Source organism: Miniopterus schreibersii (genome assembly GCF_964146895.1).
Source record: "Miniopterus schreibersii genome assembly, chromosome: 7".
NCBI classification, from domain to species: domain Eukaryota; kingdom Metazoa; phylum Chordata; class Mammalia; order Chiroptera; family Miniopteridae; genus Miniopterus; species Miniopterus schreibersii.
This window is the reverse complement of record NC_138108.1, coordinates 46,939,139-46,957,458: the sequence shown is the minus strand read 5'-3', so window position 1 is coordinate 46,957,458 and position 18,320 is coordinate 46,939,139. Positions and strand designations below refer to the sequence as shown.

Sequence of the window (18,320 nt, the reverse complement as noted above, 5' to 3'; positions counted from 1 at the left end):
TATGATGTTGGCAGTAGGTTTGTCATACATGTTATTATGTTGAGGTATGATCCTTCTATTCCCACTTTGCTGAGAGTTTTTATAAAAAATGGGTGTTGGGTTTTATTGAATGCTTTTTCTGTATGTATTGATAGGATCATGTGATTTTTGTCTTTTGTTTATGTGATGTATCATGTTTACTGATTTGCGAATACTGTACCAGCCTTGCATCCCTGGAATAAATCCCACTTGGTCATGGTGTATGACCTTTTTAATATGTTGCTGGATCACATTTGCTAATATTTTGTTGAGGATTTTAGCATCTATGTTCATCAGGGATATTGGCCTGTAATTCTCTTTCTTTATAGTGTCTTTATCTGGTTTTGGAATTTGGCTAATGCTGGCCTCATAAAAAGAGTTTAGAAGTATTCCTTCCTCTTGGATTTTTTGAAATAGTTTGAGGAGGAAAGGTGTTAATTCTTTGAATGTTTGATAAAACTCCCCTGTGAAGCCATCTGGGTCAGGGCTTTTGTACACTTGGAGCCCTTTGATTACTGCTTCAACTTCATCAGCAGTTATCGGCCTATTTAGACCTTCTGACTCTTCCTGATTGAGTTTTGAAAGGTTGTATTTTTCTAGGAATTTATCCATTTCATCCAGGTTGTCCAGCTTGGTGGCATATAGCTGTTCATAGTATTCTCTTACAATCCTTTGTATTTCTGTTGGGTCAGTTGTTATTTCACCTCTTTCATCTCTGATTTTGTTTATTTGGGTCCTCTCTCTTTGTTTCTTGATGAGTCTGGCTAAAGGTTCATCAATCTTGTTTATCCTTTCAAAGAAACAGCTCTTGGTTTCATTCATCTTTTGTATTGTTTTTTTTTAGTCTCTATATCATTTATTTCTGCTCTAATCTTTATTATTTCTTTCCTTCTACTTACTCTGGGCTTTTCTTGTTGTTCTCTAAGTTTTTAAGTTGTAGGGTTAAAGAGTCTATTAGAAGTTATATATATAAATATATATAAAATATAAAGATATGAATATAAGTATATATTTAAATATAAGTATATAAAGATATATATTTTTTGGTGTGCTGCAGAATTTTAGTAATTAGTTCATGCATGCCATGAAATGATTAAGGTTGAAAATCGCTGGTATAGATATTATTTTATTGCAAATGTTAGGTGTTTTACTTTTTAGTTGAGTAAACATATGTGCAGTTCCAAATACAATGATTTAGTACTTTATTCTTCTAGATTGGGTTGTTAATCTCAAGTATGTAACTTTTTAGCGATCATAGTCTTAGTTTTTCCACTAAATAGGAGAGCAAGTATCATGTGCGACTATTGTAATCTTGCAGCATGGCTTTCCATGTTTTTAGTAGCTTCCCGGTGATTTTCTTTTATGAAGTTAAAGGTAAAATTATGTTTATTTTTCTTTAGGCCCTAATTTAGTATGTTCCTTTCCTACCTGTAATTGCTCCTTCTGCTTCTGTCTTTATCCTGCCTTTGTCTTACCCCCACCCTTCCAACCCAACAACCCCCTCCCACATTTTTGGAGCACCTCTGATCTTTCCTTTTTGTTCTCTAGCTCTGTTAGTCCCCCCCCCCCCCTTTGTGATCTTGCCATTTGATCTGTGTTTTTAAGTCTTCTTTGCTTCTTCCCCTCTCTCCCTTCATTATTTCAACTGGTTAAAATATAAACTGGTCTATGTGTGTATGTGTTCTATGCACTCATTACATTAGATCTGTGTTTCATCTCTTAATTTTTAATGGATAAACATTTTAGACTTTTTTTCTCTGATAAAATAAATATAATACAAAATTTATTTTACTTAATGGTTGTTAACCTTGTTTTCTGTGTTGTTCATTTTTAACTACAAAGAAAGTTCTATTACGAGTCCTCTGATCTACTGAGAAGCAGAAATATTAAGTAACATTTCCAAGGTCACCCAGCAAGAAAGTGGGAAAGGAGGAACACAGATGTAAGTATCTTGACTCCAGATAAGGACTCCTAACTATCCTACTTTGCTCATTAGGATATTTTAGATATTTCAATATGATGCTTTAAAGGGACATTTAGGGAGTAGTCAGGTAAGAATATAGTAGAACATTAGCAGCTTTCATTTCATGAATTCCTTGCCTTCTGCTCTGTGAAGGTAACATTTATGTTTACATTTAATATGTGAATGGAAAACAGTTCAGCCACTTCAGATATTTTACCATAAAAAGTCCCTTTTGATACACTCTTGTTTATTTCTGGATGACTGTTAGGGAAGCAAGGCAGAATAGTCAGAATACTCTGGAATATCATCTCCATTCTCACCTCTACCTGAAAAGAGGGACTTCTTAACAGTGGACACACATCAAACATCACAGTAAAAATTAAAGTTCAATCAACTGTTAGATTTTTAAAAACAGAATATAGAAATATAATATGTATAATTCTTATTAAAATGTTTTCATCAGAATGCTTGGCATCATGTAGGTACAGCACCAATAACATTTTGGGTAAAATACAAATATTCCTTCATAGTAAAGAAATAAAATATAACCAGATAAAGGCCACTCTATGTTGATGAGCATATGTAGTGAGTTGAATAATTATTTGGTTGCTTTCATTAGAAAGAAATCAGCATGTATTTTTAGCAATACAAATCATAAATATTGTCCAAATTCTCAACAATTAATCAATTAAGACATTGACATTTGAATGCAATGGATGAAAAATAGGCACAACAGACATTGTAATTTACAAAGAAAATTTTAAGCAAATAAAGTGATTCATCTCTATTTCTAAAGCTGGTTTACTTTTAAATTGTTTAACCTACTCAGCTCTGGTCAGTTTGGCTCAGTGGTTAGAGCATCGGCCCATGCACCAAAGGATTTCAGGTTCAATTCCAGGTCAAGGGCACATGCCTGGCTTGCAGGTTTGCTCCCCAATGTGGGCATATGTGCGTGTGGGCGGCAACCAATTAATGTGTGTCTCTCACACATCGATGTTTCTCTGTCTCTCCCTCCCTTCCACTCTCTCTAAAAAAAACCCCCAAACCAATGAAAAAATATCCTCAGGTGAGAATTAATAACAACAACAACAATATTGTTTAACCTACTCTCTATAAAAACATTTTTTAGTACATTAAACTTGGTTTAAATATAGTTATTTATATTTTCTAAATGTAAAGTGGCTGTCTGACATTGGTTATAGTATCTACCTCAAAAAAGAAAAAGAGCCCGGCTGTTGTTCCTCAGTGGTTGAGCGTGGACCCATGCACCAAGAGGTTGCCAGTTCCATTGCAAGTCAGGGCACACACCCAGGTCAGGGGCTCGATCCCCAGTGTGGGCTGTGCAGGAGGCAGCTATTTGATGTCTCTCTCTCATCAATGTTTCTGTCTCTCTCTCCTTCTCCCTTCCTCTTTCTCTAAAAATAAAAAAAGATAATCAATAACAGCATATTTTTTAAAAAAAGGACACATTTAGTTCATACTCATCAACTATTTAACCATCTGTTCCCCCAAATAAGCTAAAGATTCAACCACAGTTTACTCTAGCATAATTATAATTAAACTAAAAGAAACTAAAGATAAATGCTGTAATTAAGAACTTGGTCATATAGACAGTAGTTGGACAAAATTAATGCAGATAAGGAAGTACATTTCTACGCCTACTTAAAATGTAAAAATTACCTTTCCAAGCTTCGATATGTCTCGGTACAAGGACAAAGGCAAAATAAAGACTACTGTGGAAAGCACAATAATGAAGTGACGACCAACAAGCAAGTTTTCAGGATCAGCTAAAACACAATAAATGTTATAAAGTGTTTATAGGTATGACACAGTGACACAGTAAATAATGAATTACCAAAATGACTTTAATATTAAATAAAATCTAAAAGACAATGTTTTAAGAGTAAACATGCACTGTAAAACCATGTAAAACTAGAAATAATACACAAAAATATAAATTCAAAGTAACTTAAGGATAAACCTATAGTTCAAATAATGTTAAAATATTTTATATTTAAATGATTAGAATAGCCGCCTTATCAGTTTCCTTGTTTTTACCTTTCTTTGTCTCCTTAGAGTACAGAATAATTTTTAACTTAGAAACTACAGAGATCCTTTCCAAAAGCAAAAAAATATTATGTCACTCCTTGTCCAAACCCTCTACTGGTAAAACTGTTCGTTCAGTAAGCTACACAGGGACAGGGCATTCTCTGAGGCTTTTTTTTTTTTTTTTTAAATCCTCACCCAAGGATATATTTACTGACTTTTGGAGAGAAAGAGAGAGAAAGATCCATTGATCGGTTGCCTCTGGTATGCACCCCGACCAGGGATAGAACTCAAAATCTTCCTATGTGCCCTGAAAGGGAATGGAACCCAGGATAATGCTCCAACCAGTTGAGCCAGGGTTTTTCTGAACCTTTTTTGTTTTTAATTCTGTATTTCAAAGAAACTTGAACACTAAAACTTTAACAAAATTTCAAAAATAAAGATTAAGATACAAATATTCACTAAATTTCTATCCTTTTGTTGAGAATGAAGTCTTTTTCCCTGAAGGAAATGTAGAGAGAAGCAACTTGTGGATAGAGAAGTCAGAAGGAAGCTGGTATACAGCGTCTTAGAGTCTTGGCTATCATAACCAGTAAATGAGAGAGAGAGAGAGAGAGAGAGGGAGGGAGGGAGAGAGAATGTGTATGTGTGTGTGTGTGTGTGTGTGTGTGTATGTGTGTCTACCATTAAATAAAAAAAAATTTAAACATAAATTGAAATATACTTACAAGGATTTATATATATTTTAAAGCTGTGCTAATCACAGTATTTGCATCAGGAGCTCTATATCTATTCCAGTGAAGATACCATTGTTTAAATGTTTTAGCCCACATTGAATTCCTTCAGAGATCATGTAGTTATATTTTTGAAATATCTTTAGTGGTACCAAGCCTTTGTGTATTTAATTCTGTGAAGTTTAAAGTCTGTAGAGGCCAAGTCAAATAAGTGAGTGTGATTTTAAATAAAAGCTATTAATCTGAAAAGTGAGACTAATTTTCTTACATGGCTAACAAACTAATTAAAAAGAAAGTTCCAAGATAGGAATTTCAAAATGGCATAAAATTTACACACACACACACACACACACACACACACGAATGGAATAACTAATCATGAGTATTTAACTCAACCATAACTAAACAATCATCATAAAGTTGTGAATTAAAACAATAAAAGTTTTAACTCCCAAAATCCTAAATGCAACTATTTGCGTATTTCTGGTGAATATAATTTGCATTAAATTATCTCTATATCCATTTACCCCTTCAAACCACTCTCTCTGATATACTTGATAGAAAATATGTTTTCTTCACTGGGGAAATTCTAAGGCCTAGAAAAACATGAAAACTGACTGCTATGAACAGCATGTAGGAGCCGCTACCTGCGGGTCTCCATTCGTGTACAGGACATTTCTCACTAATGATCCATAATGAGGTCTATTACCTATACTGACTTTTTAACAGAAATGCACCCAAATAAGCATTCTAAATTTTTAAACAATAGTAGGGAAAATTGAACATTGTAATATTTCAAAAATACCAAAATCATCTAAACATATTACTTCGTACACCAATGTTTCTTATTAGTTTGACTTGTATCATGAATCAAGACTTTGGTTATTTGGAAAAAGTATACACAACTGCCCACAAGACATTGGTGATATATTTCAGGAGAAAAAAAAAATCAGGTTTAATGAGGATTTTATCTACTTCTAAAAACACTTTGGCATCATATTAATCTTTGTAAGACATACAATCATACAGTACAAAATATCACATTCAACAATGTAAAGAAATTGTGATGACTAAAAGGGTGTTCTCTGCTATGTGACCTATATTTTAAAAGTTTTTTTTTTTTTTTAACATATCTTTATTGATTTCAGAGATAGGAAGGGAGAGGGATAGAGAGATAAAAACATCAATGATGGGAGTCATTGATCGGCTACCTCCTGCAGGCTTCCAACTGGGATCGAGCCCGCAACCCGGGCATGTGCCCTGACCAGGACTCGAACCCTGATCGCCTGGATCCTAGGTCGATGCTCAACCGCTGAGCCACGCCCTGGCAGGCAAAAGTCGTTTTTGATGATTATAAGATTAATAGCCAGGAAGGAGGTTTCAAAGGGAATTTAGCCTTATCTATGACGTTTTATTTTTTATGAAGAGCATATACAGGGTGGGGCAAAAGTAGGTTTACAGTTGTTTGTATGGAAAATAATGAAACAATAAATAAATAATAATACAAGAATAAACTCTGTGTTTTGCATACTCACAACTATAAACCTACTTTTGCCCACCCCTATATTTATGTTATTTGTAAAATTAAAAAATCAATAAAAATTAATAATCAAAATGTATCTATCAGGAAGAATTAAAGTAATTATGGTCTATCCAACTGTACAGTACATATGGTACAGGAGAATACTAAACTGCCAATTAAATGAATATGACTCTGTGTCCCTAATACACTGCTAAAAGAAAGCAGCGTATTATAGAACAAGCTGTACAGTGCTATCTTATTCATATGACTATCTGAAATTACATACATTCTTAAAGCTCTGAAAGTATGCATTAAAAAGGGAAAGGAAGGGAGGGAGGGAAGGAGGGAAGGAATGTTGGAAGGATCGTCCCTACTTGGTTTTCCCAGGAGGAAGTGATTATGAGTATGTTTTACCTTTTCCATTTTGCTTATCTGTACTTTCTAATATTTTCCTAATAAATATGTATTACTTATTAAATGAGAAAATAAAGTAATAATAAAAAAAAATTAATACATGTTCCTTTGAAGACCGTTGGAAAATAACAAAGGAAACAAACAAAAAAATCTTATGGGCCCCGCAATGAAAGATAACCACAATTTACATTGAATGTATTTTTTAAAAAGTTTCCCTTATTTATTTATGCAAATGGAAAATTTATATTATTTAGATCATATTGTATATATGGTATTATATTTTCCTATTATTACTTAGCATTTTCTCCACTCACATGATCCAAGTTCATGAAATTATGATTTGGAGGTTGAAGACTAAGACAGAAGCTGCAACTAATTCAGGGTTACAACAATAATAGCCAACAATGCGGGGTAAGCCTGTTGGGGGCAGAGCTGTTGACTGTGAAAGGGGGGAGGGCACCTAATGGGAATAGGACCATAGTTGTTTAGTGATTATTCGCCTTACTAACTAAAGATAAGGAGTTTTCCTACAGGCCCTAGGAAACTGGAAGATGTGCTGAAAGAAGATAAACAGAGCTATAAAAGTTGAGGCACCTTGGGGCCTGGATGGGTCTATTGCTCAGAAAAGAAAATGCATTGGAGAACGGACAAAGGACAGTTTGATTTGGTTGCTGTGCCTGGAGCCTGAACCCCCTCGGGGAGTTTACCTCAGAAATGCTGACCATTCACAGGTCCTAGGACCTGGGAACTGGGTTTAAACACCATTGAAAATTAACTACCTTGTTATCTGACTTTAAGATCCTGGAAGGAGACACAGGGACCACAGACCCTGCAGCCATCCTCCCACCCCCCACCCTCCACCTTCTTTCCCTTGCACGCAGCCCTATATAACCAGCCAGGTAATAAGGGAAGGGCAGGGCAGATTTTATGCGGACAAATCCCACTGCTTTTCCATTTGCTGGCAAAAATGGAATAAACGCTCATATTTGATTTTTTTTTTTTTTTTAGAGGAAAGGAGAGGGAGAGAGAGAGAGAGAGAGAAACATCAATGATGAACGAGTCATTGATCGAGCCCGCAACCCGGGCATGTGCCCTGACCGGGAATCGAACCCTGATCGCCTGGATCCTAGGTCGATGCTCAACCTCTGAGCCACGCCTGGCCAGGCTAAACGCTCATATTTGATTCAACTTGCAAATATTTGACTTATAAATTACTATGAACCACATTAACTATAAAAAAATATGTAAAATAAATATATTTACTTACCTCCTTGTATTCTTTGGAAAACTTTGCTCAAAGTGTCTCCAGTTACTATGTTGTAACTTATCATAGCTAAATACATAATTAAAATAATACAGTCATTAACAATTTTCATCTTGAATATCTTCAAAATAATCAGTTACTACTTCCCAAATACTGGCATAATCTTACTACTTTCAAATATATATTTTGATTGCCAATATGTACAACTTTATAAACTAGAAAACAAATTTATGGGAGAATATTAATTGCATTAAAAAAAGATTTTCACTTTACAAATTGATTTTTTCCAAGCATCTTTAAATAATAGTGAAGTTTGGTAGTCATTTAAATGTGATTTACTTGTCATTAAAATTCAGTTTCCAAATGTTTTTTCAGGAATGCATGGATTGTTCAAAGTGAGAAATAATAACAGAAAATTGTAAAGGCCCCAAAATATCTCCTTGTTTAAAAAGTAATATTTTGGGGAAATATATTCTTAGTCTTTGGTGGAGACATAAGAAACTAGTGGTTTAAGCAAACAGCTTCTGTATTACTGGTTTAAAAACTGAAGTCAATGTGGCCATTGTTGAATGTTAACATTTTATTTATTTAAGAAATGCTAAGTGACATTTTCACTATTACGGAACAAACTTTAAGTAGTATGTTGGCCTTTGTATGTGGCTTCCACAAATCCTTAGGTTTTCAAAAATAGTATTTCAGCCCTAGAAGAAATCTATTGTTTCTCTCACTCACTTTTAATCCCAGGTCATTCCACTTTTCACCAAACTATGGAAGCACAAGCATTAACCTACTGCAAATCACTCTCATTTTATTTCAATAAAATACTCAGAAAACCAAACAAAAGGACTAGGAAATAAGGGGGAAATGCCTAAAGAAGTAAACACTTACTTTGGGATATATTTCCACTACTAGTACTCTTTAACGATTATGCAATGACTATTAAAACTATTTTATTCAGAAGTGGCAGTATGTTTATGCAAATAATTGTAATATGCATCTTCACATTCATCTTACCTATAAACGGATACAAAAACTGTAGAACAGAGAGGAGGAGATACCCTGGAAAGCCAAAGGTTTTATTGACCAAAGACTGGTAAGTGTCTGTTCCAGAGAGAGCCCCTCCTTTTATCAACAGAACAAGGGAAAAGTCTGTGGCAAAAATAAAAATTAAACAAATGTTAGATTACATTTAATACAAAGGTTTTTCATGACTTAAATAAAAAGTTTTATTTGACTAAAATAAAAGGGTATTCTTTTTTAAAGAGTTTGATTTAAAGCTATAGTAAATTAGCATGGCAAGCCTTACTTCCTTTCCATAAAACATTACTTTTCATGAAATGGTACTGTTTCCAGTTATGTATTTTTCAATCAAGATGCAAGTATACTTGATATATCCATGCAATGAACTGGACAGAAGAAGGTCCACAGACTAGAATCGAGCATCAGATTTTCATTTTACTTCCTAACTAACCAATGCAAAGACTAATAATAGGATGTGGCTCCACCAGCCATGAAACAGAATGTAAGTAATCAATTATTTCATAGACATTCAAAATCTGAAGACTGAGAATGAAAAATGCTGTAATCATGCATAAAAATAGATTTATGAGACTCAGATCATTTGTTTTATAACTACAGTTATAAACTAGTAACTCTATTTTGTGGTTATTATAGTTAAGAGAGTACTCTAAGACTTTCGTTTGAAATTTACAATTTAGAGATTTAAGTTTCAATTTTAGAGTTGAAATTGAAGGCATAAATATATAGATATTATATAATTAAAAGTTAATATCTCTTTTCCCCCTATTTAACTCAGTGAACCTAGTGAATGACATTTAACCTAGGGAACAACAATGCAGTTGTATTGGGTACAGAGCAATGCACAGGGTGTGATTCTTGCTCTTTTCTCTTGCTCATGTTTCCACCACAGGTGATTTCTTTTAGTCCTTTAAGTAATTTGGAAATTCATTAAAAGACAAAGATGAAAATACAAATAATTATAGTGTGGCTTCCACCCTAATTCCTTCCCACATCACTGAAACTTCTTTCAAATTCTTCAAAAAGCTCCAAATTAATAAATCCAATTAACATGCCCTAAATCTTAATCTTATTTGCTTTTCAGTAACATTTTTTTTCCTGTTTACCATTCCCCTCTTTTTCAACCATCCTTCCTTGGCCTTTATGGCATCACTTTCTCTTGGATTTCCTTCTACCTTTTTGGCCACTTATATTCAGTTTTTCACCCGTTTTCTTTTATTCTGAATTCTTGGACATTTTTTCTCAATCTTTAAGATGTAGTACTATGATCTTATTCATGTCCATGGTTTCAAATTTCCCACAGATGTCAGTAGCCCCCAAATTTGTATCTCTAGCCCAGATTCCAAAACTCCAGATTTCTACATCTAGCTGCCTAGTAAACACTCTACATTGGAGATCTCATAGACATCTCAGTTTTAAAATATCCAAGTTCTAATTTATACTTTTGTTCCGGAACCTGCTTTTTCATTCATATTTTTCCAACCTGTGAATAGTATAAAGAAAAACTTGAGAATCACCCTGACTTCTCATTATCCATCATCTTCTATGTTCCTTTGGTCACCGAGTCCATTACTGCATCATAAATTATTGAACTGTATCTCTTCATTTCTAATCTTTAATCTGCTTTATTTTAGGGCTTAGGCCTTTATCATATGTGATCTGGATTACTGCAATAACCTCCAAATAGTTTTCTCATCCACCCACCAATCTTACCCCCTACCAAAACATTTTTTTTTTTTAAATATATCTTTATTGATTTCAGAGAGAGGAAAGGAGAGGGAGAGAGAGAGACAGAAACATCAATGATGAGAGAGTCACTGATCGGCTGCAGCCCACAACCCGGGCATGTGCCCTGACCGGAAATGGAACCCTGATTACCTGGATCCCAGGTCGACGCTCAACCACTGAGCCATGCCCGGCCGGGCCCAAAACATTTTTGACATCTGCTAAGACCTTCTCAACATTCTCCCTTAGATGAGTCTGACCATATCATAAATCTGATCATGTCTTCTGCTGAAAATACTCCAAGGGATCCTCTAATGCCTTTGAATAAAAATCAACTTCTTTTCATGAGGCAGAAAAAGTTGTTTATTAGCTGTGTGACCTTGGGTGAATAACTTGACTTTTCTGAATTATTATTATATTACAATCACAAAAATGCTAGCAAATGCTTACACAATACTTCCTGTGTGCCAGGCCTTTTTCTAAACGCTTTACATATATTAACTTGTTTAATCTTTATAACAAGCCTAGGTAGGTGCCATTATTAGCTCCATTTAATAAATGAGAAAAGTCAGGCACAGAAGGTTAGGTAAATTGCCAAACTTCACAGAGCTAGCAATGGAGCAACTGGGACTCAGGTCCTGGCAGCCTGGCCCCCAAATCCATGTACTTAATCAAAATCTCAGCTCTGATGCATGCAACTGTAGATCTTGGGCAAGTCATTTTAACTGTTAAAATTCTGATTCCCTCCTCCATAAAATTAGAATGTGAATACATGCTTCACGGAGTCAGAAGGATTAAGTATAGTGGTAGCTTTATGCTCAGCATCTAGCCAGTCCTCAGGTGCTGAAGCCATTCATGAGAGCCTTCATATGGCACTGCAAACTCTACCAGCGTCTCCCTCCACTTACAAACATCAACCCTACACTTCAGCCAGACTGCATATTTACACAGTTCTCTTTTGTATTTCCACATTTCCATCTGCTTAGAGTAACCTTCCATTTTCTTTGCTCACTCATACAGTTTCATAAACACTTAGTGGAGGCATCTTGTCCTCTCCCAAACACGCCCACTCCTTTGAGGCTGTGTTAAATGCCAATGGCCCCATAACCATGCACATATTTTATTATGGTATTTTAGATGAATTATTGCAACTATGTATTTTTGTCTGCCTGACACACTACACAGTGAGCTTCATACACGCAGGGATAATGCTCTTCATTGCTGCAACGGCAGCAGTGTCAGTAAATATTATTGACTAGAAAATCTAGGAAAAGCTTCACAGAAGGGTTGAGTAGTGCCTTCAAGGATGAATAGGATTTCACCAAGTAGAGAAAGAAAAGAATGCCAAGCTGGGGGACTACCCATGAAAGCATATTCTGTATGTGAGGAAGGAGATAATCCAGAATAGCTAAAATTTAAGGTCCACACCTGGCGTATTGGTGATGGGGTGAAAGAGAGGTTTGAGTAATTAAGAGATGAGGCTGAAAATTCAGGCTGTGACTACACTATGAAGGAATCTGAATGCAGTATTTTTGTTGTTGTTGCTGTCATTATGGAGTCTTGGAATGCTTTGCGTTGGGGATGAGTGGGTAACAGTGATCAGGTCAAGGTTTTATAAAGATAACTCTTGCAGCAATATAGAGGACTGATCAGAAAGCAGACAGATGCTAAAGGCAGCAAAACAGCAACTTATTGGCCAAAGAAGACAATCAATGATAACCTGAGTAACAGAGAGGAAGTAACCAATTTCACAGATGTTGTTAATTATTGGGGAAGAATTGCATGCTTGGAGTGAGAATGCCAAGGTTCATAAAAGTTCAAAACGTATTGCTTGAAGTTAACAACTTGCTAAGAACTAAGTCAATGAAAAATGTAAATGATTTCATCTCCTTGTAAAATACAGGCTATAAATATATTATCTTAAAAGTTCTGGGAATCTCAGATATCAATCACTATAACATTTTGATCTCATTTTAAATATATGATATATAAATTTTAGGTAATCCACGAATCAGTCTATGTTATTCAACACAAAAATTTTATTTTAAATCATTTTGTATGCTTGGGCAATAAAAAATATTTTACTCTAATTGACAAATAACAAAATCTTAGAGCAATTTAAAATAAAATTATTTGTTGCAAATAAAGAAAAATTTAATATTATATCCCACTTGTAAATTTTGCTCTTAAAAGCCTAATTAAAAAACAAAATGAATCATCGTCTCTACAATTTCTTTGCTTTTGTGTGGTTATCCTTTATTCATCAAAATTATTTAAGGATTTTGATCATATAACTAAATTAAGAGGTAACTAATTTCTAGCAGTTAATAACTTTGCAATATATGACTTTGCAAAGACTACTCATAGTGATTGCTGTAGGTTTATATATAGTATTAGTTGAAAAAGTTATTCACAGTATAACTTATTTGTTTATAATAAGATCTACCTTTAGTAAACTGTTCATTCTCCTCAAGTTTTGAATTCTTCTAGGTGATCTATATATTTTGATTTATTTAACGTGCGTAAACATTTACAAAGCACTTAAATAAGGCACGGTTATTATGCCTGGGTGGAAATTAATTATTTGTCAGTGCTGATTGACTGGGAAGCAGGAAATTAGAAATGACAAGGGTAAATTCTTGAATGGGATTTTGTAGTGCGATAAATGCTCTTACGAACAGAATGCAATTTTTAAACGCCAGCAACTATGAATGAGCACCAAGTTATGGATCCTACATACTGCGTTACAAATTAAGCTACAAATGAAGAGCTGTGGAAGCTAAAAGCAGCTTAGGTTTTGGGTGGTGAGAAGGCAGGAGGAAGGGAGCCCAGTGCCTGCAGAGCTCTGACTTTGGGGTCTACTGCACGCTTTCCGCTCTCTTCCTCAGTCTGAGGCAAACAGCAGTTCCAGGCTGGGCGTGGAAGCCTGAGGGTTTATGAGAGACAGCATCTTGGTCTCCAGAAACAGCTGAGAGAGAGATTCCCGGGCAAGGGATCTGAGGGAGTGCTCCCTGGAGAAGGGGAGTGAGAGGATGGGGGAGAAAGAGCCCAGCAAGGATGAGGACCCAGGTGGAGACCAGCTGCTGCTTAGCCCTGCGGGGGTGTCACTCTGGAGCTCTAACTGCACCACCCTGGGATCCTTCCTGGAGCCAAGGTTCCTACATCAGTCGGTCATTGGCTGAAGGCCGTGGGGAAGAGGCATCTGGGGGTCACAGCCTCGCAGGAAGGGGGTGGCACTGAGGCCCAGGTCAACACTATGGGGAAGGGGGCAGCGGAGGTGTTTTGCATTCCCTGGTAAAAAGGCATCTAGGTGACTACACCCAGCAGCCACCGTAGCAGCAACCGCGGGAGGTGGTGTCTTTTCACAGTGATCCTGTGGTAGAGGAAAGCCCTTGTGTTTGTCGTGACTCGAGCTTGGTGGGATGACAAGGACAACAGGAAGAAGAGCTGATTATGAGTTGCACAGTGTGCACTCCGACAGGGAGCGGCAGAACGTGGTGTGAATGAGCATGTGACACGAAAAGAGGAGGCGGGAAAGCAGCAGTATGGAAGCTCCTTATCGCCGCGCTGAAAGCCAGCGGCCGGCGGGAGCCGGGCAGGCGCAGGCCAGGTGGCGCCAGGGCTCTCAGGTGCACCTGCGGACCCAGCTGGAAAGGGCCGCTCACTGATGTGCACCTGCCCCTGGTCGCTGTGGGGAAGACGTCCCCAGCACAGCTGTCTGAGCTTGGACCCGCCTTTAAGCTGACTTTCCCACCTACCACTTTCTGCATCAAGTCAAAGGCACATGAGAAGGATTTAGGCTTGGTAATACATAATGCTTTGCTAATCTGTTCAGAGGATTGGCAAGAAAAGTAAATCTCCTCAGACGTAAGTATAAATTCTTTAGGCTTCTTTGATCCTGTAAAATTAGTAAATTCAATTACAGGGTGTGTGTGTGTGTGTGTAAAATAGTCCTTGTGCAATTTAAGTTACAGGAATGGGCAGTTACGTAGTATTTTACCTGTAACATATGAAACCCAGAATAAAAGCAATATTCCCAGAGGAAAGCCAGCTTGCTTCATTGAATACGGCAGTCCTGAAAAACATGAATGCCCCCCCGGCACGTTAATGAAACAGAAATACAGAAGGGGGTTCCCAATCCCTACATAGAGCAGGCTAAGTAAATTGACATGTTTGTATGACATAATTGTGAACAGTGCATATGACTACAAAGCTTAAACGTCAATATATTAACACGTGTTTTAGAATAAAATGTTAGAAGTTAAGGACATGCCAAAAGAGCAAGTTTATGAGGCGATACATAAGAATAAGAAAGAAGCCAGTGAAAAAGAGATGCCAGTTCACACATGTTCCCCTCAGGGTGAGGGGACCATGTGACCTGGAATGTGGAGAGTAAGGACCCTAAGCTTTCTTCACATGCTACTGGGAAAGCAGAGAGGGTAAAAAGAGCACAGGAGGGTAATGGGACAGGAGGAGTCAAAATGGGCAACTGTGTCAGAAAAGGAGGGGAAAAGTATTTTTATTAAGCTGAAGGAAGTAATATGAAATGTTTTCTTACGAATATTTTGGAAAATGAACAATTTTAGATTATGGACAATAAAATATCTTAAATAAAATATTTCCACCCAGAATTTTTACTCTCTGAGAAAGTTTCCCTTTAAAAAAATCTTCTGAGCAGATTAAGAGGTACTTTAAATGCTGCTGACAGGGATCAGCTTCAAGTGTTCACATCAGGAATTAATTCTGGAATTCTGCCAACTATAGCTGCCCACACCTCTGTGATACACAGAGGCAAGATTTCAAACAAGTCTTGGACCCTTTTTGCTGTTACTTTGCCTCAGCTTCCCCCAGTTGCTGTACCATTTGAAAAGAAAAATATCTATATGTGGAAACAAGTAAAATAAAAAACACATCAACTTGTGAAAGGTAAGAAAAGTAAGTCACTCCAGAAAAATATTCAATGATGACTGTGACTAAAATGTCAAAACTTCACAAGAAAAAAATAATATTCTCAATGAGTAGAGGAGGATTCTGTTTTGTCCCTACTTTTTCTTAAATTGGGTGTTTTCAAATAACAAAAAGAATAGTAAGGATGGAAAAAAAACTACCTTTCTTACTATAACGCAATGCACTTAATTTTGTCATAATTTTCCCCTTGCTTCAAAGTGAGAAAATATGAGCTGCTCATTTCTTTCAATTATGATTTGGCTCCTTTGTTAAAAAAAATCATATGCACTTTTATTTAACCAATTTTTATTTATTGATTAAATGATATTTAAAATTGATATAAATTAATAAGTTTGTACTTTAAATTTAACACTATATAGACAGGTAGGAAACATTGTATGGATTTAATTTTTCACAAGGTTGCTATGTTTTCACATTAAATTTTTGTACCTCTAATACTTGCAAATATCTGGAGGGTTTACACCTCTAGAAGGTCATAAAAAAGTGATTTAAGTAATGATGGTGACTTCAGGAAGAGGCAAAAAATAAATCAGATAACATTATCAACTGACCAGGCAGCCTATGATAAAAACCCTTTCAGCACCTCTCATAGGAAGCGACACCTAACCTAACATGTGAAGGATGCTCTCAGCTGTAGAAGGAGCGTGGGTCAAACCCAATCTTCAGGAGAAAAAAGGGATTGATATGATGCCCACTGTTACACTGGAGAAAATGGAAAGCTTTTATGGAAGAAAATTACCAACTTATCATTTAAGATCTTTACTGTAAAAAATTTACAGCAAACACTAACAACATAAAAAGAGTCTTAAATTTGGCCTTTTCATTTAAAATTAAAAAGACGACAACAAAGCAACACGCACCTATGACACCAGATCCTATAATAGAGTTGACAACATTGAAAACAGCAGCAGACTGACGACAAGTTTTCCCTTTATGCTCGTGTTCAGAAACGAGGATTTCTTTGTCATCTAGATCGCTCTGTTAAATATATAAAATGGACAATGGTAGATAAAATTAGACAAATACTTACTAGCTCGAAAACCAGAAAACTGTCAAACAAATATGCAATGGAGTCGCCTAAGAGGGAATCAGGAATGGTACTAAGCAACGTCAATCCCGAGAAGAAAACAATGACGAGGTAACAGAGTAACAGTAACAGCTGGCAGCTCAACAGAGCTTTGCAACCAGCTCCATCCCCGGGCGCCCGCTCCCGGCGCCCCGGGCTCCCGGGCTGCTACGCGGGATCCCGGAGCAAAGGGTCTGTTAGGGAGCCAACGATGTGATTTTTGTGAAAGTTAAGGGGTTACGTTAAAAGTGCCTGCCAAGGGGGGGGGAAGAAAAAAAAAGTCAGATCAAGGCAAAACTTTTCCTGCCCGAGAACTTTCGGGGGTGCTAAAGCGGGCCCCGCGGGAAGGTAAGCCGACCTGGGGAGCCGCCCCCGCCTCCAGCTCTACCTGCGGCGGGATGACGGGCTGCTGCCCCTGGTAGCCCATGGCAGCGCCTGGGTCCGTCGCAGGTGGAAGGGCAGCGACCGGGGTACCCCACTCTCGCCCGCCCGGCGTCCTCCGCGACCTCTCGCATCCGGGCTCCGCGGGGCGGGAAAGCTCCGCCAGCCCGGCGGTTCCTCCGCAGCCTCGGGCCCCACCCCCGCAGCCCCCGCACCGCCGCCGCCGCCGCCTCCTCCGCCGCGGGCCGCGCCTCGCAGCTCACTGGGCTGCCGGGGGCCAGGGCGGTTTCCTCGGGGACCAGCCAAGGCAAATACCCCTTCCTCCCAGGCGGAGATGCTACGGATGCTTGTAGCCCCCTCCCCCCCCGCCCCATCCCCTCCCCGCCCCGCCCCCGCCGCGCAGCACAGTTTGTTGTGCCCACGGTGCCCGCCCAGGCTGTAGGGCGGCCTCACTTTAGCCCATCCCCAGGTTAGCTGCTCCCTGCTGGGGGCCCGCCCCTCCCGCCGGAGCGTCGTGTCCCCCCCGCACCTCCTCCATGGCGGGCGGCGGGACGCGCGGAACCCGGGCAGGTCAACACAGGTAACGACTTGCAGCCTGGAGTGTACTCAGATGTTAGTGTTTGAGGCAGAGGACAAATGCGTATTAAAACTGCACATAAGCGGTTTTATTGGGTTTGTCTTAGCCCCAGGTAAAGGTCATGGAGCCAGACCTTCAGGAAGGCAGAGGGCCTGAAACTTTTTACCGTGTTGTGCAATTACGTAGATAGCATATTAGGCTCGTGGAGGATTGTTACTTTTCTTCATTATTTGGTTACAGTCCAGGCTACGTTGACCTCTAAGAGCATCTAGCTCTCTTAGAAATAACCAGAGAGGGATCTCTCTTGGCAGGAGTCTGAATTTATCAAGCTCTTCCCGATGGCCAACCTGACTCCTTTGTGACATTGTTAAGATTCAAGTTTGGCTGAGTAGAGAGAGGAAAACTTTCAGTCCACATCCCTAGGGAAATTACTTTTTCCTCAGCCTTGGAAAGGCGTCTGAAGAGGGGTATAATTTTGTTTTTTTGGTATAAAATGGATGCTTGATATTCTCTATAATATTAGGTTGTTGGTTTAGCTGCTGTAACAAGTAGAGCCTTAGTATGCAGTGTCTCAAAGAAGATAGACCTTTCTGCCGCTCTCTTT

General features: G+C 37.9%; 1 protein-coding gene across 2 annotated transcripts in view; it reads right to left on the bottom strand.

Annotated features, from left to right (window-relative positions):
- Positions 1 to 17,306, bottom strand: part of SLC38A11 (solute carrier family 38 member 11) — a 52,942-nt gene extending 35,636 nt beyond the window's left edge. The window contains exons 1-6 of one of the 2 annotated variants that reach the window (XM_081142282.1): positions 17,147 to 17,306; positions 16,553 to 16,670; positions 14,725 to 14,799; positions 8,976 to 9,110; positions 7,965 to 8,030; positions 3,662 to 3,768 (exon numbers count right to left, since the gene is read on the bottom strand). In XM_081142282.1, coding sequence (XP_080998408.1) covers positions 3,662 to 3,768; positions 7,965 to 8,030; positions 8,976 to 9,110; positions 14,725 to 14,799; positions 16,553 to 16,670; positions 17,147 to 17,185 — 540 coding nt within the window. In that variant the 5' untranslated portion in view covers positions 17,186 to 17,306. The remainder of the gene's footprint in view (positions 1 to 3,661; positions 3,769 to 7,964; positions 8,031 to 8,975; positions 9,111 to 14,724; positions 14,800 to 16,552; positions 16,671 to 17,146) is intronic. The other variant, XM_081142281.1, reaches the window with a different exon arrangement.
- Positions 17,307 to 18,320: the final 1,014 nt, after the last annotated feature.